At 38.2% G+C, this 24,935-nt stretch overlaps 1 protein-coding gene across 13 annotated transcripts; it reads right to left on the bottom strand.

The window, feature by feature from the left end:
- Positions 1–3,495: 3,495 nt before the first annotated feature.
- On the bottom strand, positions 3,496–23,564 carry fam120b (family with sequence similarity 120B). Of its 13 annotated transcripts, none has more exons than XM_027150292.2 (14): positions 23,421–23,564; positions 23,027–23,080; positions 21,503–22,536; positions 21,247–21,415; positions 20,705–20,806; positions 19,842–20,014; positions 19,524–19,616; positions 16,809–17,015; positions 15,121–15,223; positions 13,591–13,694; positions 13,411–13,474; positions 13,244–13,315; positions 6,248–6,275; positions 3,499–6,035 (listed from the first exon to the last, which is right to left on the bottom strand). In XM_027150292.2, exons 3-13 carry the CDS (start codon positions 22,502–22,504, stop codon positions 6,250–6,252), a joined length of 2,115 nt encoding a protein of 704 aa, XP_027006093.1. In that variant the 5' UTR covers positions 22,505–22,536; positions 23,027–23,080; positions 23,421–23,564; the 3' UTR covers positions 3,499–6,035; positions 6,248–6,249. The 13 variants fall into 13 exon arrangements, 10 of the variants coding, with proteins under 10 accessions (XP_047668692.1, XP_027006093.1, XP_047668686.1 ...); XR_003441117.2 differs by having other exon boundaries at positions 5,928–6,035; positions 13,591–13,698; positions 23,421–23,563; XM_047812730.1 differs by lacking the exon at positions 6,248–6,275 and having other exon boundaries at positions 23,341–23,496.
- Positions 23,565–24,935: the final 1,371 nt, after the last annotated feature.

Here is a 24,935-nt window from a genome sequence, read left to right as displayed (position 1 = left end):
AGGCTGCTTAGTGGACCCCTTTCTATGTCTTTACATGCCCCTGAACTCTCTATTGTACAACATACATCCACGGTGTAAAATTAAATTACCTGTTACAAAGCATGCTATACACTGAAATCAGGATGTCTTTCTTTTCCCACAGAGTGGCGTGAGGAGGGGTGTCACAGGGAGAAAACAGACACCAGCTTGTGGGAAAAAGATATAATTCAATCACATTACAAAATAGACAAGGCTGGTTTTGTTCGGTCCTGGGGTGCTGTGTGGAATTCAAAGTAGCTGATACGTTCATAAAGAAAGGGCACAATGCAGATGGGTGATAAGATTGAACCCCTCTAGCTGTTTGCTGATGGCTTAAAAATAATGAAAAAGAAAAAAAAAATTCATAAAATCACTGTCATGTTTAAAATGTTCTCTCTGATACACAAAGACATTGTTATGTACTTTAACCAAAGCTGGTTCTCACATGCTATTTATCATAAGCACTAATTAATTATGCTTAGTAAAAGTAAATAACAGAAATTATACAGCTTTACACTGAATATATTTCTAGTATTGCTGTATGTGAATTTACATGTGTGTAAATTATTTACAGACAGAGACAAGATAGGGTGTGACAGAGCTGTGAAATACGCAAGGCCATCGTCAAGGAATGACTTTGTTACTCCTTTCAGCATCAGCAGCTCCCGGTGTCTTATCAGCATCATACACTGCTCATTATTAGCTTAACATCTTAGGCGCTGCTTCTTACAGTGAACAGAGCGAAGGAGTTATCAGCACTGAAATAGGTGGGGGAATAGAAGCAGGATGGGGAGTTTCTAAAAGCAGCCTTTAATCAGCTGATTGGAGATACCAGAGCCTGCTAATGCTTCCTCTCTGACACCGTCACAGGCTGATGCTGTCTGCCAGACTTCCACTAACAGCCTCATCCATGGGGCTTGTGTATTGGAGTACCCAAATAATCCAATTCAAAGTGCTTCCTAAAAACACTTCAGATGAAGGGATATTATGTTATTTTTTAAAATAGTCCATTTTATCTTTCTTTCTATTTAATGTCGCATATCTTAAAATAGATTCACGTCTAACTCTTTCCCAAGCCGATGTGAAAGGGCGTAGGAAGGGCGTCTTTGCACATTGGAACTGAGCATGGTGAGAATAGAGGTTATTCACACCTTGCAGCAGTCGGGGGTTAGGGTTCTTTACACTGGCGTTAGGACACAGCCTCTGGTATAAAAACGCAACAACACTGAAATCCATAATACTATACTCCTCTTTGCCATTCCTACCTTTATCAGGATAATATTATCCGCAAAGAGACTTATGATCAAAATAAAAGAACACAACCCAATCACCCACATAAAGCCGCTGCACTCACACCGCTCTGGCTACAGAGGGTCCATTATCACCTTTCTGCTTAATTAGAGTCTCTATTAGAGCAACTTGTAGGATGACATACAAGCTGGCGGCTCCTCTGTGAGGAGAAAGAAGAGTGGCAGGCCGCTGTTTGACACGATTCTGTGAAAGGGAAGCCCTGCCACTTATCAAAGAGATCTGTGATGTGACACTTACCTGCCTGCAGAGCAGGGAGTCCATTTTACTGCTCAATTAACTGGCTCATCAGCAGGATACACCTTGTGCTTGTTTTACAGGAGCTTTCCATACAGGCAGAAGATCAAATTGTGTTAGGTAAGCTAGGCCTAATATTTTATACCTGGCTGACTGAGAATTGCTGTTACTTCCTGAGTCAAGCAAACACAAAATTTTCCACATTTCACCCTGTTAGATTGTGGTCCACTATGATGCAAATGAATAACACTCATTGTACAGAAAGAAAAATGCAACAGTACATGATATACATATAACAGTACAAATGACATAAATGTATTTATTTTCATTCATTGATGTCAGGGAAGAATTCAAACAATTAAAAAATTCGTCGCATACAACACACACAGTGTAGAGGAAACATGGGAGTGTTACCTCTTTTGAAGTAATGCTGACACAGACGTCTGTCTGCTTTCTGCAGCTGTAGTACAAGAGGTGTTTGCCTTTGTCTTTTTGCAAAGACGATGTTCTTGGTCCAAAAAAAAAATTGTTACTAAAATTTGCATCACAGTAGAGAAAAAAGTTAAACAGCTTTTGCTGATCCCTGCACTCCCACTTCCCATTCTCACCTCTCACAATTCTCTCCAGTGTCTCTGTAAGATCAAGGTAACACCTCTATTCAGTCCAGAGCCATAGAGCCTGGCTTTGTGAAACATGGTCAGTGCTAAATGTGGCATCAAAGCTATTTACTGCTTCTGAGCACAGGATCAAAGATCCTTTGGAAAAGCAGCTTCCTTAAGATTTATTGTCAAAAGACCAAGGAGTGGGTTACCTGAGTGAGGCCCAGGCAACTCATAGAGCGGCAGAACAGAAATGTTACCCTCCCACTCTCCAGCCTTAACATGCATGTGATTGACATCAGATCAGAGGAAGTGCATGGCTTTTCCAGGTACCATCTGTGGGACATTAGCATGTTTGCTGAAAACCTCTACCAAGCCAAGCATGGAGGGAATTGAACTTTCCAAAGGAGACTCATGGGACACCTGCAGAGGGTAGGAAAGCCATACAGAGTACCGAAGAAGACCTACAGGCTGGATTGGTCTTTAAAATGTACATGTAATTTGCCGTAATTGGACACTGCTGAGATGGTTGTTCCTTGGTCCAGGAGGGGGTGACTCCTGTGCTAACTACAAAACCATATGCTGTCTCACAGCTCTTCTACATGGCTGCTTAAGATGTGCTAAATGATCCCAGGATCTGCTGGACCCGCCACAGTTCCAGCAGGTTCCAGATGTCCACTGGAGTCCATGCAATAAGTCAGTTCCCAAATCATAATGAAAAAAAAGAGAACATAACAAGAGCTAATGGTTCAGCAACTCCAGTTAAGAGTAGCATAAATCTTTCAAAGATAAAAGCCCCTGAATTTTATCTATCTCCATATGATATCATGGGTAATTGGGTATTCAGAAAAGTGAAAGAGGTCACATTCTAAATCTTTGTAAACATTTCCATAAAATAGAACAGGGTTGTGTATTATTTTTTAGGGTCCATTTTATGTCAGGCCGTTAGAGAGCAAAAAAAACCAAAACTTTAACATTCATACTGCTCAGTGTTATCAGTTCAGTCTTAGAAAAACATAACCAAAAATGTTGTCTGTAAAAATAAATGAACATGGTTAAGAAAACTAAACCATTAAAATAAATATATTTATGATGATGAACTGATGCTGAAGAAACCTAAGAAACATGTCTAGTGCCTCTTGAAGACAACCAGAAACAGTGCCATGTCCAGTGAAAAGCAACATGATTTCTTGCCAGATGCTACAATTTCATATTGGATACCAAAACAAAATTTCTACAAGAAGTCAATCTTTAAATAGTAATGCTTTATTTTTAACAACAGGAATTGAGCTCTCAGAAATAACACAACCCAAATGTCAGTGCACTGATGCGAGAGGGGCGGTGCCGAAATGAGACGATAATAAGAGGCTGTCGAGGTTTCGACACCATTTTTCCCTTCTTGGTCCCTTTTTTTATTGTCTTTTATTGTCCTGTTGGTTGCCTTTAGAGGCTCACATTAAAATATATTTGGATCATCAGCAACAGCCTCTCTCAAATGTGGGAAAAAAAATAAAACTGGTTTTGATTTGCTGCTCTAGTAGGGCGTTGTTGACTATGGTGGTAGCGGTGGTGGTGGGTTGGGGGGAAAGGGTGGTGGTGGTGGGGTTGGGGGGTTTTGGTTTGGCCACTGCATGCAATATGTGAGGTTTCTCTCTCTCTCCTTTTGTTTTCTGAGACACCACTTTTTTAGCTGTGACTGGACTCACAGGCTCCAGTAAATCACAACTCAGCTAAATTTAATTCTAAGCTTGTGTGGGGATTCATGTTTGCTATTTTGGCAGTGTTTAAATCATTTCTAGAAGAGGGGAGTGGGATTTTTCCTACTAGAAAAAGACACCCACGAGACAACCCTGAATTATTATAGTATTAAAGTGAAGCTACTGAGCATGTCTAGATTACTGATGTGTGTTAAATGTATACAGATGTGTGTGTGTGCGTCAGTGGAAAATAAGCATGGTTTTAGATCTAAAACAACAATTAAGTCATAAAATGATGAAATATGTTTGAAAAAGGAATAAATTAAAAAAATAAGTTTAGCATTAACAGTGAATACACATTTGTGTGAAAATGTCATTTAAATTGTTCACAGTGTATTTTGGTATAAATGCTGGATATTAAGTAAGAAGATCCCAGAGTAACATGGATCTGTCTACTGTTATCCTGTTATTAGAGATCCATAACACAATGCGTGAGCATACTTGTGCCATATACTGTATATACATAGAACTTCTCATTTTAGAGGAAACTGTTGTTGACCACATGCACTTGTGGCAGTGGATGTCAATCACAGCTTTTGTTTCAGTCACACAAAGTTCAGGACAATCTACATTGGGAACTGGGAGACAGCCTGGAGCTGTGAGTATCCAGTCCAGCATTCTGTCAGTTTCACAATAACACTCATTACAGCTCACAATGAAGAAGAGTGGTGTAAATTCCTCAGTGCAGTGGAGGCATCAAATTCCACCAACCAGTCTTTAGCATTAACAAGCTGGAATTCCTGCTTCACTTAGCCCACGTGCACATACACTTAAGTCTATGACGGCTCAAACCACAGTTTACTCAAACTAAATAAACCAAAGAAATATCACATTGCATGAGGCTCGGGTAGAATTTTTATGAGAGATCTAAGTAAAAACATGGAAAAGTAAATGTAAAGAAAGTGTTACATTTTAAAGAATCGAATCAAATAAAATTAGTTACAGTTAACTGAGAGTTGATTAGGATGCACAGTATTTAAGCTGCTAGTCTACTGTCCAGAAGGTCATGAGTTTATATCCAAACACTGCCTAGGCCCCACTGTTGGACCCTGCTCAGCTACAGAAGATAAATAAATGTTGCTTTGGATAATAGTGCTGTAACCATTTTCTTTCCAACACAAACTGGAGCATGAACGTTCAGTCTTTTAACTAGTTACCTAATATTGCCAAATGTAAAAGTCAGAAGCTGAAAGGGTTTATGTTTATGGTGATGAAAGCTCTAAGGGTGGCCTATGACATACTGCTGTTACAGTGCTTAGAAAGTTACATTACTACATGGAACTTTGAAACTGATAACACATTCTAGTCATTGGGCAGGGCTGGGAAGCGAGGACCAGTGAAGTAAAATCCATCCAGAAATGTCCAACAAGCATTCTGTCTGCCTGAGTGGAGCAGGCAGGAAGTGTACTCCCTTCCCTTTACATCCTTTCACGTCTGACTTCCACTTCCACAAACTCCCTCTGTCCTTCTTTTGTCCTGTGGGTGCTTTCCTGATGTAGAGGATTTGCACATTATGTTAGCAAAGCATAACTGCTTTCCCCCGTATCACTAGAGTGAACCAACTAGATAGAAGCCTGCAATTTTAACACATCACACATTTCTGTACTAAATTATTCATTTATTTACATCTACACATGTTGATCAGTATTATTTTAGTGTACAAACTCAGGACCTATTCAAGAGCTAGTGTCAAAACTCAATACAGGTTGTATATTCTATTGTTCTTTAGCACTGGCTGAGTTTATTACGCCATTTTTCAATGTCACTTTGAAGACTGACATATGGCTAACAGGTCCAATAAAGAAGTACGGCTCCTTCAATCATTATCCTGTGTCTGTTAAATGAGAGTTGGTTAGATAAAGTTGAGTTGAAAAGAAGCAGACAGGTTGCAAGCATGGTCTTTGGGATTGGATTTCCACAGACGTTGGCTTCTCTTTTGGCTCTTTTGTTTGGCACTGCTGTTTCCCCTTATTTGTGGCCTGGATTTAACAGAAAAGTGGCAGTTATGAGCAAAGACATCAGACACCATCACCCTCAGAGCCATGTACAGTAGCCACACAAAGAGCCGGCTGCCGAGGCCTCTGTCCTTGGGGAAGTCTGCCGTTGGTCGATACTCCTGGGAATCGTTCAGATGTAAACAATGATGTCATAAACTTTTGAATAAATATATATATAAATATTATATTGTTAAAAGCAGATAAGTAATAACATCAAACATATACAAGACAAATCTTTTATTTCTACTAAACCTAGTTCTGTTATACTTTTAGATTTCTTCTTTACATTTTTATATTTATATTACTATTTAATTCTCTTTAACTCACACACCTTTATTCATCCATACAGTGCAAGCTCACTGTAAATGAAAGGAAAAGATATCAGTATGAAATCACTTGAAATTGAAGAAAGGTTAACAGGGATCAACACAATAACAGAAATCAACTGCAAATTGATGTGGCCCTCCTTTAGCTTCCTCTGCTGGTCAGAATTGTATGGAGCTTTTCTGTACAACACAAAGAGAGACATTAAAAAAACAGAAGAAGAAAAAAAAAAGAAAAAAGGGGGACGCTCCTGCGGGAAACGTTTCCAAGGCCAGTTCACTGAATGGCCTAATCTCCATGGCAACAGGATCACTTCATCAGTTAGGAGGGAACAGATGGCGGCTGTGCAACAGGCAGCATATGTTGCAATGAGCACCGGCCATTCCTACAGATGGAGGGTGGGGAGGAGGTCGCCTCTGAAACATAACCTGACATTTCCTCCTCATTTGGAGTTATATTGTTACGAATCACAAAGAGAGATTATCCTGCACCAGTGAATGGCTGTGCAAAAATCTCCTTAAAGGTAAATTACTAACCCCTGCCAATTTTTTCCACTAGCTTTACTTAACCAGGCTGTATTTTATCTCACAGGCTGGGAAAGAGGTGGACTGCTTGCTCTGACTGATATATGTCCTGCTCCCTGAGGAATAGTTCCATGACATCCTCAAGGAGGTGGGGCTCAATTTTTGAATGTTACATAGTTGTACACACAGCAACAGTTTACTGGAGATGTGGCACTAGAAATAACTCATATTCAACAAATTCAATTCTACAACGTATTTTCATATGTAATATTTTCTATAATACTATATATAAAATATATAGTATACTATAAAATCCGTAGACATGTTGATGATAATTACCACAAAAATAAAAGAAGAAATTTTTATTTGTTACATATACATTACAGCACAGTGCCAATGCATTTCTTTGCATATCCCTGGGATGTCAGAGCACAGATCTCAGCCATGATACAGCATCCTGAAGCAGAGAGGGTTAAGGGCCTTGCTTAAGGGCCCAACACCAACAGCTTAGCGATGCTGGTGCTTGAACCTCTCAGATCAGTAACAATGAGCATTTAACTTTGAGACGCCACTGTTAATAATAATAATAATAATAATAATAATAATAATAATAATAATAATGCAATAAGTTTACACTATACTGCACTATAAACAAATGACTTTAACTGTTCATCAGACAAGGATGATAATAACTGTTAAGTAAGTAAGTAAGTAAGTAAGTAAGTAAGTAAGTAAGTAAGTAAGTAAGTAAGTATGTATGTATGTATGTATGGATGTATGGATGTATGGATGTATGGATAGAAGGATGGATGTACATCCAGAGGCATTAAGGCCTTGCAGATGACAGAGGTGAGAGGAGAATGCCCAGACTGTTATGAACTCAAATAACCACTATATACAACCAGTGATGAGCAATTACAAATAGCAATACACATAATCCAAACAGTGAGGTTACAATAGCAGACCACATGGGGTTCTGCTCCTGTCAGGGATCTGAGGATGAAACTGGACAGTTTAAGATTGTGGAAAAAAACAGGGATGGTTTTCATCAACTGTTTTCAGATTCCTAACAGGAGAAGAACACAATGTGCATTTTGAGCTGCTTTACTGCTCTCTGTGGTTTTAAAGTGTGGTTAATATGAGTTTCAGTAGACTTCCTGTCAGCTTAAACCAGTCTGGCCATTCTCTTCTTCCCTCTATCATCAACATTTCTGCCCTCAGCACTGCTGCTCACTAGATTTTATTTTCCCAAAATTTTGAGCAAATTCTAGAAACTGCTGTATGTGAAAATCACAGAAGTACTAATTATAATAACAGGAAAGTTTAAAGGATTTACTGTATGGTGCACTGTACAAAAGTCTTAAGTACATGCAAAATAAATTCTCTAAAGCAAAGATGCATGTGAAACAAATAAAACATTTCTGCATTTATTAAAATACAGTATAAAGAGCAGTTAACCATAATAAACTAAAAGAAGTCAGTGTTTGGTGTGACAGCACTTGTTTAACTATTATAAAATTGTTAGGATTAGGGTTAGAAATTGAAATTTTTTAACTGAGTATCTTGAAGAATCATCTTCTTTCTCTGGAGACTTTCACACTCGCTTCTTTTTTGTATGAAAAAACTGCACTGTATCTTTACTAAAAAAACAACAACAAAATAACAAGATATTATAATCCGTTCTCAGATGTTTGCACGAACGTCCAAATCTCTTTCCTTTTAAAATCTCAATATAACCAGTGTAACATACTGTATATTCTCTGTATAGTAATATTTGACAAATGCCATTAGTTAAAAAAGCAGACTCACAGAAATAGAGAGTAACAGAAGAATGACTGAGCTGAAGCCCTGCTTGTGATCACTGAACTGCAAAACATGAAGTAGCAAAGTTTAAGTTATGTGATTCTTACATAAAGACATGAAGCCTTTTTGGCCAGCTAGACACCAGGCACCACTGAAACAGTCAATAGTGAAGTTATTTTTTGCCCTCAGTTGTCTGTTTTCCTCAGCTGCTTTTGTGTAATTTTCAGTATCCACATACAATTATGGCAGATGCAGAAATGGGCCCGGTTCCTGGGTTAACAGTCCTCTATTTATAGCTGCAACCATAAATATCAGGGGATCTATGTATTCACATCAGTCCTGTATTTTTAGAGGTTTTGTAAAGTGACAAAAATAACCCTGATTAAATGCAAAACAGCTACACAATGCATTCAACAGCATCCCTACCTGATACTAATTTTAAACAAGCTCTTCCCTGCATGAGGAAACAATTACAGCCCTTTCAAGACAGTAATATTAAACTATGAAATGACTTTGTGTTTTGCTCATAAGACCAAGTCTTTGCAAGGAGGTTATTACTATAGAAACAGATCAGGCTATCTATAATAGCCCTCATTACATCAAGTAAACTCCACTATATCCTTATGTTTTTGGTGAATATCTTATCCATTCACCCTCTATTGCATTACTGAGATGCACCAGCCAACTGACCATTGTAGGATACTTAGCTTGATTAAAAAATAAATAAATAAAAGAATAAGGCCCAGCTTGCAGTTGTGGCTTCTTTGAGCCAACAATTCTATCTCTTTATAAAGGAAACAGAGATGAGTATGTGCCAAAGTCTGGGTTCCTGTGGCAGAGCCCACCCCACCCCAAGTGCACAGAGTCTGCTGCACAACAAACGCTCAGATCCCCACTATAGCTATAGTGATGACTACCCCTCACCACTGATCCCCTGCACCAGATCCCCCACTCACGCCCACTTCAGCCACAACCCACTAGGCTGTGACCACAGCGCCATGGGCACAGAGTCTATATTTACCATACGAGCATGCACACACGCGCACATACACATATACACACACACACGCTAAATGTGAACCGATAAAAAGAAGATTATGGTTCTGGGTTGCTAATTTTGACCCATTCAAACTATAATTAAGCTGACATTCCATTGTTGTATTGCTAATTTTGCCTTATGCCTCTGAAAAAGACACAAGCTGCATGCAAGGCCTCCAGGAAATGATTAAATAGAACAAAACAGTAAATGATCAGGATTTGTTTGGGAAATCAAACCGTACAGATCCTCTTAAACTCAAACCACAGCAAGAAAATGATGTCTTAGATTAGTCAGACACATATGTCAGATGTCAGACACATATATGACCCTACTAGGAGGATCAAATCATTATTATCCTATACACATCATCATCTTTATTAATAAAAGACTTCAATTCCAGTGTTGTTCCTCGTTTATTAGACAAAACTGCATTGCTTTCTGTTCTCCTTTAAGTTTCTTTATTTTATTAAGCTTTTCAAAATAGATCCTAAAATCTGTTCTTTTGTCATGGATAAATCCATCGACTCCACTTCCTGCTATTCCTACATGCTTCACACATGCCAAGGTCAAGGAGTGTATTTGTATAGCTCTGTTTTTCATTCCAGCATGGGCTTCATTTTTCTGTAGACGGGAGGAAGAACTGTGGAACTTTCTCCATATCCTATTTCCTCTCTGGACTGTTTAAGAAATCCCAGTTGTGCCACTGTTTCATGGCCTCATGGGCAGAGGGAAGAGCAGCGCAGACATGTTCATATACTAAATAATAAGCTGCATTCTAGTAATGATATTTTGGCCAATAAGCCATGTGCTTATGTTGATCTTTAATCATAATTAATAATTAATTAATGTAGTGCTGGACTTGTTGCAGCCTGGTCACATATGCAATAAAAACAAAACATGAAGCACAAACATTTTTTTGAAAAGAAAAAGCTTTCAAAAATGTGACAGAAAAGTAACCTGTACAAGCCATGGATAGATATATACACATAAATAAGTAGTTAAAAATACCCCTTTTCTCTTAAAAAATAATCCAGAAGAATAGAAACAAACTTTTATGAAAAAGCTATAATACCGTACCTTTTTTCTATAGGATTGTTTTCAAAGTTCATCCGATTTAGTTGAATGGACATGATTTAGAAAGGGACACATCTGTTTCTAAAAACCCCATAGCTAACAGTGCGTATCAGAGCGAGCTATAAGGTCAGTGCTTAATGTCCACAGCTTGTGTCAAGGCACAGGTGTGGAATGGGACCAAAAGATTCCTGCAGATTTAAAGGCCATGCAAGATCCGGTAGGCTTCCATCATTCTTCAGTGGAAGACATCAGGAACAACCATGACTCTTCCTAGATATGTCCACAAAGCCAAAGAGCACAAACGAAGGAGACAGGCTCTAATCAGAGAGGTGACCCAGACCAATAACGCTGTAAAGCTGATGTTTCCATGGGTATAGTTATCTTTAGGTGATGTGCTTTTTTTTTGCACCAAACAAAAATTGTGGAATTATTATACCTTTTGGAATTGTTCCCATCAGACCATAATAATATATCTTGCTACATGATTTGTGGTGATGTATTTAAGCTTAGATGGTTTTCACTCTAACCTCCCTACCCCATAGAGAGACATGTCACATACAGAGATGAATCAGTACCTGTTAGACATTCCTGAAGCTGTAGGTCATGTTAATGTTAATGTAAGGACATTAATGTTAATGAAATATTAATGTTGCAGTACGTCTCATGGCAGCCTCCCTGGTAAGTTTTTGTCCTTGTATATATTTTAGAGAGACGTCCTGTGCTTAGTGATGTCACTATGTTGCTCCATTTTCTTTGTTTTTATGGTGTTCCACACTACATCTAATGGTTTGTAAACACACACACACACACACACACACACACACACACACACACACACACACACACACACACACACACACACACACACACACGATTTCAAAATAATTAGATAATAGATAATATGCAATAAGCTCTTTGTAGACCATGGCTTCAAAAAACTGCGAAGAGAATCGTACAGAAACAGCTGATCTTTATTTGGGGTTTATCAAAATTAAATTGATGATAACTGATAAATAAATACTTTGGATCATGTGATTGGTTCATTCGGAACACAGCCACAACCATGTTGGAGTCCCTTTTTATATTTCCCATTTTCCTATAAAATGTTTCTGACTGCTGTTCTGAAAAGTGAACAAAAGTTCAGCTCAAGAAAGTACTGAGTAAAGGGTAAATACCTGATACTAAAATGATTTTTAAAACTGGCCTCAACAATGATTGAGGGTTTTAAAAACAATCTTTCTTCAGTTAAATTAAATGTGTTTTTGTTTTTGATAAATGTGACTAAATGGCTTTATATAACACTCTAAAAATCATTTGTAATGGTTGGGTGGACAGATGTTTGGCTGTATAGAAACAACTCCCACTCATTCATCTACTTTCTTTATTCAATTGTTTGATTACACATCCCTCTAAAATAAGAGATGCTTGAAAATAATACATGACCTGAGGCTAATCAGTGCTCCAGCTGCATATTCATCATGGTAGGATTTTGGCACATACGTACTTGACGGTTATGTTTGTGTCACTGATGCATATCGTTTACAAAAGACGTCCCAAATGATGTACTGTACACTTCCACTATGCACTCTGTGGTCCAGTATATGGATTCTGGAAGAGTCTATAATAGTATCGTCTCTATTGGAATACAAATTATGGCAAAAGCCATCAAATGCATGCAATGCAAAACTTGCTAGCTTCAGCAGAAAACAGTGTTAAAAAATGTTAAAAATGTTAAAAAATAAATCACAAAACTTAGGCTAATTTAACAGACATATGTAAAAAGTCTTGTCTCCATCGAAGTGTCGTCGACGTAGTCCAATTTGAACGTAGTCCTCTTCTGCCACATAAACAACGAGGTCCTGTCCTGAATTGTCTAAAATTCCACACTTGTTTTTTTCAGTTGAATAAGTGCAACATGCAGGCGGTTCTTTTTGATGGAACTCTGAGTGTGAACACATTACTCCCATCAATTATACTACATGCTATAAAATAGTACCACCTTTCTGCACATTTTATTAAGATTGATAATTAGTTGAATCATCGTTCAGAGGTAAGAGCCAGGAAAACCCCAAAATATGCTGGGCAGTGCTACTTCAGGATCAGGATGGAGAAACACTGTATGTCATTATATGTATATGTATTCTCTACCTTGGAAGCATTCTTCACTAACAAACTCTGAATACACTTGATTCATCTTTTGTTGACTACATGACTGTGCAAACAAGTGACATACATATGTTCCAACAGCAATGGCAGGTGCTCTAAGCTTTATTATTGCACAGTTTTGTTTTCATAAGTAGCTATGGAGAATATTGTTACTGGTTTTTCATTCTGGCAGCATCTTCTAGCTGATAGCTAAACAGTGTGTGGAAAAGAGTGCAATAAAACTACCACAAGCCTATTCAGTCATCAAAGCCAGACAGTAAAGCCCACAGCAGACAAGACAATGCATTGTATACTGCCAGCTGCATTACAGGACGGTAAAGGAGACACAAAAGAAACCGAGAATCCATGAAGATAAATGATGCTTTCATATCACTGGAATGAATGATCAGTCAAATACCTCCATGATTTCTGTTCTTGAACATTTCTGGGTCAAGTGAAATCTGGTCTTTAACTTTGCTACCGAGGCCATCTGTAACAAACAGAGTAGATAACAAACAAGCTTTATGACAGTAAAATTGCACAATAAGGCCATTCAGACTAAGCAATTTCGGTTAGTAGATCTACCTTGGGGGATGGTGATGCCTTCTGTTAGGGTGTCTCGTACTTGATCTTGGTCTATAACTACGTCCTACAGGTTAAAAAAAAAAGTAATTAGTGTGTGCTTTCTAACCGTAGATTCTACCTACAGACAAACAGCCAACACCACCAATGAATTGGAGTGTTTCTATAGTGTGAAAAGTGTACCTTGCATGTGGAAGGCTGGACCCCTGGGCTGCTGTCTATAGTAACAGTCAAAGGTGCTAAAGAATTGGGATTCCATTTCTCTGTGAGACTCTCCATCCATGGGCCTGCCTGAGGAAATGACAGTATCATTGAAACATGATTTTAATTATGGGGCTCAGTCCCTAATTTACTAAGGAATAGAGAAATTGCGAATCACTGGAAACATAAACCATATAATTCTCCAAAGCCTGAACTCCACCGCCACCTCCCCACAAGCCTGAGGCAGTGATTACCAGCTCAAATGCAGACATAAATTAGAGACAGACTCTTTTTTATACATATACTTGAATATCATATTTCTACTGACAGAATACACAATCTGAAGGGCAAAATAATCCCTTCTTAGAAAATCAAGAAAAATGAACCAAACCAGAAACACCAGTGAATGTTCGCTTTTGTCTCACAGTTATGTAGGCAATTGTCTTATTATGAATGTCAGTGTGGTATTTTCACAAAGAGAAGAAACATTACTCCAGTGACATTGTAACGCAGTATGATTCTTAATTAAACCAACATATAATAAATACCGCCAGATAAATGATGCATCTAGTGGTAGACTCAAGATGACACTACAAATAAACCCAGCAAACATGATAGTGTCAGCATAAACATAAACAAGCTCGCCACTGAGACACAACATGCGTTTCTTACACTGTACAACATCAATAGAAAAAAAACAGATGGAGACGATTTCACCACAAGGTCTCTTTTAATCATGCTAAGGAGCCACAGTATGCTGGATGCCAGTGAAAAGAAACAGGGCTCCAGTAGATTTAACAGCCCCCATGTTATAATTTTGTTGTCTTGTTATGTTACTTAATATAGCTCACATTCTATAAAAAAACTATTCTTGTTATGACAAAGCAGTGGCCGTATCTAAAGTTGGCTGTAGAGTGTGTCATTGCCACAGAACAGATGGTGTGTATTATGCAGGGAAAAGGATATTGTTTGTCTGCAACTGAATTATTCTCTGCAGTACAGTGCATGAAAGGATGTGCTGTGATGATCTGTCTAAAAAAAAAACTAAACATAGCCTGAGCAAACCTGCATTGTAGAAAGACAGCAAAGTCTCGTTTTGAGTTGCATCTCAGAAGTGAATTAATGGATAATAAATAAATAAATAAATAAATAAATAAATAAATAAATAAATAAATAAGCAAGCAAACAACAACAACAACAACAACAACAACAACAATAATAATAATAATAATAATAATAATAATAATAATAATAATAATAATAATAATAAGCAGCCTCTGAGTATTCAGGGTTTTTTTCCATGAGGCAGTGGAGGCTTAGCGGTTTAGCTTCTGGGCTTGTGAATGCCGTGTCTCACATCAGCCATTCAGCTACTTCTTAAGTCACTTTAGAGAGAAGTGTTTACCCCACAAATAATTTAGGTATAAAGCAACATTTTTTGTAGCTTTGTGTGGTTGGAAATTCAGATTTACATGTGGATAAACTTGTACAAAAATAAAGCTGCTCTCTCACCATGCTGAAGTCTGCATGGAAAACTACGGATAGTGGAGCCATGTCTTCTGCAGGCTTTGAGAACCAGATCTCGAAGTGTGAGAAACAGAGATACCCAAGCAGGCTGGATGGAAATAAACAAACTGCATATTACTCAAGAAAACAATGAATGACGCAATGTTTATTAAATACTTATGATGCCTTGTGTGTTTTGACCTGTCATTCTTCACTGACATAATGTGCTTTTTATTACACAAACCAGTACTTGAGGATATGCTCAGTACTTAATTCAAATTAATGAATGTTATTCTTCATCCTTTATATTTCATTAGACAATCATATGACATGAAATTTGAATGACATGAATGAAATTTGTAATGCTTGAGGATAGATTGTGTAGATGTCATGTTTTTAAAAAATGTTGGTAAAATAATTTCAGTAAAGAAAAAAAAATCACATTTAAATTTTCAAGCTGTGGGAAATTTAGCTAGAAATAAATTCAGGTTAAAACAATTTATTCAAGAAATCTAACATTCAAGAAGTGAAACTTTTAGGTTAAGTCATTAAGAAAAACATTTGTATTACTGAGAAGGTGCAGAGAAGCCAGGCTCTCTATCCTAGCCAATCGCAACAGCTCCTGAAAGCGAGCTTCTTTTCTCAGCCATATTTAAGGCATAATAGCAGGTGAAGGAGCACCACAATGATGTTTGCCTAGTTTTATATTGCTCTTGCAACCTTATCTTGATATACAAAATGAAGTGGCAGTATTACTTGTTTAATGAGCTTTCTTTACAGGAAATTAGCGAGCACTTAATTTCTAGCACAGCTATTTTTCATCAGCTAATCTATGCCACAGTCGAGCCAGCTGCAGTAGAAACCCGAGAGACGCGCTTTTATTATATACTGATTCATTTGTTATGCACTTAAAAGACTGAAAATTCTTTAGGTGGTCTATATTAAAGCATTTATGAGGCAGGTGCTAAAGCATTGCTGGATTGGTTGATTTAAAAAGTGTCTTGTAATAGCAGTTAATTAACCAAACTAGCTGGAAAAACTCTGGTTCAAAGCTAGAGCAGCATGTGTCAGACAGATGGACCGCTGGCTGGGACTGGCCTGACTTGTCAAAGGACATACTGTGGGAACTGGATGAGCAATGTTACTCATCCACAGCCTTTTGCCAGTTATTGATAGTAAAAATGCTTGTACATGTATTGTCTAATTTAATATACAATTTTATTACAAATGAGATTTTTCACAATAATTTGAGTGAAAAAAATGGAACATTTTAAATATCTACATGAATTTCAGAGTCACATATTATTTGGTACCTCCCTTTATTGCTTTATGACCTTATGATCCATTTTAGATCCAAATCCATTAGCAAGTCTGAACACACGCTTCAACAGAAGAGATTAGACATGACAAAAGTCTGGTTGTTTGTACAAAGCAGCTAACATGGGCGATATTTGTTTAGAAATACAGAGGTTGAACCAATGCAGAAACTAGAATAGTAAATATTCAGGATATTAAACATTTATTTGTTTGTTTTAAATACTTCAAAATTCTAAAACCCCCTTTGTGTTTCCAATATTAAAAGAAAATCCCACAGATCTTCAGTGTGGACTCCACTGTATGTTAATATATTGCATCTTATCCTTACACCTTATAACACATTTCGCATCACATTTCAAAATTCATACTCTACTCACATTGCCCTCTAGCAGGTCCTCTTTAGCACAACCAGAGTGTGCCTGGAGGTACTTAGAATGGAACAGCAAGCCATCAAACATTTTCCAAGGCATGAGCTCATTCATTGCAAAAGGAACACCACAGGCACTGTTGGCAGCGATCAGATAGGTTAGGCCCCGTACAAAAAGGGAACCAAGATGAACAGCCCTTGGGTCCACCTGAGGAACCTGCAAAATCAGTTACACAAACGATCGGGTTAATATTGTAATACTGTTCATAATAAAACCTCAAAATCCATTATATATTTGACTACACTGAGACTAGAGCACTTGGAATGTAACCTGTAGAAAAAGAAGAGATAACGGTGATGTGAGTGGGGGATTGAGGCAGATTTCCCCTCAACTGTCCACTGCTCACCTGGTTACCTGCCCCCAGCCAAGACAGATAAGAGAAGGACTGACTGATTAGTGCCTGCGAAACATAAAGAAAGCCTTGCCAACCACCTGCTCTGCTCTCAAACACAGCTTAAACTAAAGTAAACGAAAGGTGGTCAGCACATGGAGTCAAAAGCTTCGGCAGTGGCCAACGGCCAAAGCCTTTATGTCATCAATTATAACATTACACTGAATGGGGACTGGGGTTTCTCTCCAAGAGACTGTAAGTCAGAGCATTTCTATTTGTGGACTTAATTAATATAATTTGCAACTCAATGAATTTCTTAGCTGAGTGATTATGGTATTTCTTGTAAGCTGGATAATACTGGGTATGTTTTGATAAAAACCAGATCTAAAAATGTTCACTGCTAGGAGACCTGCTGGCAAATATCTAGACAATGATTAGCAGTGGTAGCTTGCTGTTAGGCACAGAGATAAAGAGAAGAGCTTTAGTCTAAAAGCAAGAGCAGCAGCTGTTCTTCCAGCATTTGACCACAGAAACAATGAAAGCTGCTCCAGCCAGATGTCTGTGAAACTAAGGCAGGGCCTGGGGGCAGAGATTAACATTAATGGTAACTCTTAACCTTCTGAGCAGATCATTCACCTGTGTGAAGATGCATCTGTGCCATTACATGTCCTGAAACATCCATGTATGGAGAAAAATGCTGAACAATAGAATTCAGTATTCAAAGGGGAAACAAAATGTGTAGATTTTGCATATAAAGAAACTAGAGTTCTTTGATACTGAGGCAAAACTTTTATTTCATAAACTTTCTCCAAAACATAAACTGCCTGTAATTAGGCATGTTAAGCATGTGTTGTTGTTGTTGCTTTCGGCACACAGAGGCATCCGTGTGTGTATTCACATTCCCTCACTGTTACAAAGCAGCAAGAAGGAGAGAGAGAGAGATTGAGGGGGGGTATCAAGCAGCCCCAGGAGACTCTCCTGCCATCTGTCTGGCTCTTAAAGCTTGCCTCGTCTCTCCCCCCACCTCCTCCCCTGTGATCCCCCTTTCACATTTTAGGCAGATGTGACAGTGTTGCTCCTGATGGGACACAACAATAGCGTGTGCAACAGGTGCTCCTGCCTTTCTCCGGCACATGGGAGGCAGGAGAGCTTCACACACTTTCATCTGGCCAGCGGCAAGCTGTCGCCACTGTGACTTAAACACACACACACGCTTGCCTGAGTCGCTCAGCAGCTCAACACCTGCTGCTTGGTGCCCTCAAAACACATAGACCCTGAACACAATCATTCACCACCCTACATATTACTGGAAATGTACACACAGTAACAATGCTGACAACAATGTTGACAACAAACAACCATCAAAGCACAAAAAAGGTAGACTACCTGCCAACTGTGGTATTTCCCTCAAGCTGACCCTCAAAATGTAGAGCAGATATAAAGACTATGAATGAAAAGATCAATATGCTTCAATAACTTGATATATCAGTGTAAGCAGATATAACAAAAAATTCGATTATCTCTATAGGGATTATAGTTACCTTAGATTTCATTTTTTAGAATGGAAACCGTGACTGTGTGTATTTGGAAGTCAGAAATCGGTTCATACACCAAAGCACAAAACATGTAACTCATGCAGTGGCTTCCTGGATATCTCCTGTGAGGATCTTATTAGTCAAACATTGCTACACAGCACAGGAGAACATTCAATATGGCCACCCCAAAACCATGGGCGCCCGTGGAGGCAATGTCTTAAATAGTGTGTGTAGTAGGTTTAAATTAGGGAGGTAGCTGAAATAGGCCTGTGGTCGACAGCAGGGACGTCTCGGAGCCTGTCACCAGAGCACTGCTCTCAGGTTCAGACCACAATTAGAGCAGTTTTAGGGAGGAATGTCACAAAGCGACCAGAAATGATCCCCCCGGTCTCTCTTTTCTCTTTATTCCCAAAGAGTGAGAGAATCCAACACATCGTTCTTGCTGTTTTGGGAGAAACGATGGTTTCATAAAGTGCTGGTTTGGCAGGAGAGAGAAGTATTTACCCGGAGTTGCAGCATTGTGGAAATCAGCTTGCAGTCTCCTTGAGAACGCAGAATACAAATGTGCTTTAATCATTCACCAACACCCAAAACACTGCACTGTTTCTGTTTATGTGGAGACTTATGTAGAGTTAAAAGTGCACTTAGCTGAAAGGCACCTTTGAAAAAGGTTACATATTTAAGCTAAAGATGAAGGAAAGACCTAAATGTAGACCCATTTCAACACTTTCATTGCCCAGACCATGCTAGAGCAAGCTGCCTGTAAAGTTCTAAAGTAGGGGAAAATAAACTGCTTACCTTCATGTGCTGCAGGTCTGTGTGAGACTTATATCTGATACAGACGGCTTGGCTTAGATATGCATCTATGTCTTCAACAGAAAAGTGTTTAGCCTAAAATAAGAACAAATATTCCTCTTTAGTTTGCAAGCAGTGAAAGTCTAGTGTACAAAACAAACAATTAAAATGATATAAAGAAAGGCCTTTCAGTTGAAAATACCAGGAAAGTGTTATGTAAACCAACGGGCTAGGGTGAATAAATAGGTCAGTGTGTGATTAGGTTACAAACACTATGTAGTACATTTAAGCAGAATACAGCCACATGTATGTTAAACGCACCTGATTAGCTATGTATGCTACAAGACAAATCACAGCTACCAAAGGAGTGTCAAAGGATTTCAGATCTTCACTAAAGTCCTGGAGGTCAAAAACAGCCAAGAAAGTGGAAACTCGGATGCTTTTCACCTCCGGGTCATTTCCAAACCACAGAGTCGTAAGGTCAGGAGTTCCATCTGTGAATTGACCGATACAGTAAGCGATAAATGGAATGGCAGCAGGGATGACTAACAGAGTGGCTAACAGAAAAAAAATGCTATGCATATTTCATAACAGGTTGTGTTCTTCTTAATAATCTGAAGAGCTCTTCCTGAACCACCAAGAAAAACCACTATGATATCTGGTTCTTATTACAAGTCCTCTTAAAAAGACCACTAGATATTTTAGAGCATTGTAATAAACAAAACTGCCTAAGCTTTTTATGGCCACAAATCTCAATGTTTAATCAACTGCTTAAAAAAAACGATTAAATATAAATCAGGTTTGCTGAGTACACAAGTCATAGCTGTATACACTGCTTTGTATATCCTCTGCTACAAATCTGTCATTGGAAACACTGTTAACCTTTCAGTGTTGATATATCAATAGCCACATACACAAAGCAGCGTCTTAAAAACAAACACCGCAGAACGGAGGGAGCAGAGCTTTAATATGAGATTTTAATTTTTTTTGGAACTTTTATGGAACGTTCAACATACAGTATGTCTATCATTTTATCTGCCATTTTTTAAAAATGACTTACAATTTAGCAGTTGTGTATGCCAATGCCTTAAACCTCTGAGCTATGACTTTAATTTTTATCAAACTGGGGGAGACAGACATGTTTGTTTTTAGATTTTAGGGTCATAAAATACTGTATATAGCACCTGGAAGGTTTAGAGCCTTTGGAAAGACTTTTTTTGGTTCTTTAAGTGGATTCCCAGGAAAAACAAACCATTCCTGCACAGACAAGGTTTCACCATAAGAACCTACAAAAGAGATGCAGAGGTAAAAAGAAATCTATTAGTTTATATGCAATTATGTGACCTTAGGTTACTCTTTGTCACATTTATCATGGCATGTCCTTTTGGGTTTAAACCAGGTTCTGTGGTTTCCATCTACTTCCAAAAACATGCTAGACTGTGTTTATGTGTGTGTTTGTTTGTGTTTTATGGCCTGCAACAGACTAGTGACACATCCAGTGTGTGTACCCACATCACACACAATATTCCTGGAAATTTTTTCGAATCGTACCGGGATTCTCAGAGAAGTCACGACTGTTCTTAATTCTTGTGCTTTTATCATCAATTATACAGTATGGCTATAAAAAGTGAATTGTCTCTAATTGTATGAAGTTGCAACTGATGATTAATTCTGAATACATGAAAAGTTAAATGTCTTTTAATATAACAGTATAGAAGAAACTTACTCGGCATGAGAATACTGTAGATATGTTCTCTTAGTGGTTGGTATAAAATAGCCTGTGGAGGCAGACCAAGTTCCTCATCTTCCAGTGTATTGCTGCAATCCACCACCCCATACTTCAGGACATTATAGATCATGAAGCCCTCTGCTTGGATGTGCCTTTCTTTTGCTGCCTGCAAGACATAAACATCTTTTTTCAGAAAATTACTCAAATTGTAAATTAATTTTTAAAATAGTGCAGAGATTCAGTTATACAATACCTGCAATATATCTCTGTTTAGGTACTTTTCCATCACACACACCTGCTTTGGCATAGGCATAGGTAGGCTTCGATCTAACCAAGGCGATGTTTGTCCTGGGAGAAGATATGACTGGATTCCCTTTTCAACAACCTCCATATCAGCTTTGGATAAATGTAGTGTTGAGACGCTACGTGTTTCATCACTGTTTGGACGATGACTGTTTATGAACTCGGCTGCTGCATGGACTTTGTCACCCGGGTGTTTTTTCCCATACACGGTCAAAGCATTTTTACGGAGATTCTGCAGTTGATGCTCTGAGACAAAATCATTACCCATAATGCAAGCCAGTAAAGGAAGATCAGATTTTTGAAGCTTCAGGATGTGGCACAGCTTTTCTCTAGAATACTGCACTGTTGTCATGTTTTCTAATCTGAGTTTATCAATGGACATATAAGGAACTGTGTCATAAATGATAAAGTCGGTATCCTGACTAAGAATACCTATGCAGTTGTTACGGAGTGCATATTCGGCGATCTCGTAGTCCCCTTCACGAACAGAGCAGTATGCTTCTTGACCAAGAGATTTGAGTGCAAACGTGGAGAAGCTGGCCAATCCTGAAGGGAGGCAGAACATTTTTCTATTTGGTTGTTGGTGATGATTCTTAAGGTGATTAAATATCTTGACTATGTCCTGGTTGACTCTCAGCCGTCTCTTCACCCATTCTGCTCTCTTCTGTTCTTCAATAGTGCTATCAAAATAGAAGACCAATCTTAAGCCTGACACTTTGAATGCCTCCACGAATTTGTGTAGAAAATGCATGTACTCTTGCCACTGACCACCATGGACCCAGGCTTCACACTGATACCAGTGCCTCAAACAGGCCATTCCATCCACCACCACAGTAGGCATCATGTCAGGATGGGCTTTGGCATGAGCTGCAGCCAACTGTCTTAAGTCCACATGTAGACAAGTCTCTGGATAACAAGTCTCCAGAAAGGACTGTAAGCCTTTTACCCCCATGTTTGCACACTTTTTTTTTTGCAGTTTCAGAACTTGAAAAAAAAAAAAACATAATTAGTCAATATTATTTTCAAAACAATAAAGCAAAACAGGATTCAAATGTATATCATTCAAAAATATGAATATATTTTTCATCTATGTATGCATCAATTAATAATTTCCTAAATTAATTTTATTTACTTATATGTGGCATTTGATGTACATGTGTTTTGTTTATGTTTGCATAAAGGAAGCTTGAATCATAAGTAAAGTGGAATTTACTGGGCATCTGTGAATATATAAGTAAAGTGGAATTTACTGGGCATCTGTGAATATATAAGTAAAGTGGAATTTACTGGGCATCTGTGAATATATTTGTGTGTTTCTGTGATGGTGATCACAACACACCTTTATCACAGTTGCATTTATGATTAAGTTCGATTACTTATTCACCCTTTTAAATTATTATTATTATTATTATTATTATTATTATTATTATTAATTCCTGTATTTGTTTGTTTGTTTTCAAAGCTAAATGCATACCTGGCTGTTTGTGAATCCCTGCTTTAAGTTAATGAAAGTCGTTTTGTCCAGATACTGTAAAGGATGCAGAAGAGTGTAAGCAACTCCACAGACTAGACCAACAGAAACACAACAGTGTCTACATACAAATAAATATATGAGGCAACAGAACATGGCAGAATTTATATATCGACTTGACAGAATAAGACACAGCTACATGTTTAATCAAATATTTTTTCTAATTAATAAATGCAACGTTTTTTAAACACAGACTCCAATGGACAAAAAGTCGCAGCTGTAATGTAAACTTTACACAAGACTGTAGAGGTTCTTACTTCTGCTAAGCTAATGCTAAAGTTCACGTGCAAACTGATAACATGAACAAGCTCAGAATCCAGATCCATATAATCCATACCATTAAGCTTGGCGATAAGCAACGAACTGTCACATTGACTGTCAGACACCACGCAGTGATTTACACAATGTTTACACTGAATATCTGCACATACTTCCGCTTCCGGAAAACCCCAGAACGCATTAAAGGCGCAGTACAAACCATAATGATATCTCTCTCTCTCTCTCTCTCTCTCTCTCTCTCTCTCTCTCTCTCTCTCTCTCTCTCTCTCTCTCTCTTTCTTTCTTTCTCTCTCTCTCTTTCTTTCTTTCTTTCACACACACACACACACAAATACAAATACACACACACACACACACACACACAAATACAATTACACACACAATCAAACACACACACACACACACACACACACACACACACACACCCACTCAAACACAAACACCCACTCACACACACACACTCACACACAAACACACACACCCACTCACACACAAATACACACAAACAAACACACACACACAAATACAAATACACACACAAACAAACACACCCACTCACACACAAACAAACACACACAAATACACACACACACACACACAAACAAACACACACACAAACATCCACCCACTCATACACAAATACACACAAACAAACACAAACACCCACTCACACACAAATACACACAAACACCCACTCACACACAAACACAAACACCCACTCACACACAAATACACACACACACACACACAAAAAAAAACACACACACAAACACACACACACACACACACACACACACACCACACAAACACCCTCTCACACAAACACCCACTCACACACACACATACAAACATCCACTCACACACACAAACATCCACTCACACATGCACAAACACACACACACACACACACACACCCACTCACACATGCACAAACACCCACTCACACACAAACACCCACTCATACAAGCACACACAAACACCCCCCCCACAAAACACACACACAGACACCCACTCACACAAACACACTCACACAAACACACACACACAAACACCCCCCACACACAAATACACATGCACACACAAATACACACACTCACACACAAATACACACAAATACACATATTGATATTTAATTTTCTATTTATATTTTTCTAATTTATAATTTTTATTTAATAATTGTACTAATATTAAAACCTACCAATTGGCTACTTTTATAAATAACCTATTTGAAACACAGAGTATCCACATCACACTAACATATTAGACATTAAATCAATGGGTAGCCTAATGGGTAGTTAAACACAAAAATGGATCATCCCAAAAGAACCAGCTTAATCATCGCTTTTCAGGTGGTGTTTCCTGGTTGCTTTTTTAATAATGGTTTTAATATTTGGCTTGGTATTTTACCATCAATTGCAACCACTACTACATTTTTCTTAAAGAATAACTACAAAAAGCACAACTTCTGAGCTTGATTACATTCTTCATTTTTACAGTTTCCTATTATGATAAAGTACTGAGCACGTCCATCAATAATATTGCTACTAATTTATATCACTGCCTATAACTACAT

Source organism: Tachysurus fulvidraco, chromosome 4 (genome assembly GCF_022655615.1).
Source record: "Tachysurus fulvidraco isolate hzauxx_2018 chromosome 4, HZAU_PFXX_2.0, whole genome shotgun sequence".
NCBI classification, from domain to species: domain Eukaryota; kingdom Metazoa; phylum Chordata; class Actinopteri; order Siluriformes; family Bagridae; genus Tachysurus; species Tachysurus fulvidraco.
This window is presented reverse-complemented; position numbering and strand designations above follow the sequence as displayed.

Excerpts from the sequence above, each read along its gene's own strand:
- fam120b (XM_047812729.1), bottom strand. The coding sequence starts at position 22,504 with ATGGGGGTAAAAGGCTTACAGTCCTTTCTGGAGACTTGTTATCCAGAG. Across the intron at positions 20,015-20,704 it reads AAAGGCTCTAAACCTTCCAG|ATGGAACTCCTGACCTTACG; the intron begins GTGCTATATACA and ends GTCAATTCACAG. Across the intron at positions 6,036-13,243 it reads CAAGAACAGAAATCATGGAG|GAGTATCGACCAACGGCAGA; the intron begins GTATTTGACTGA and ends AACGATTCCCAG.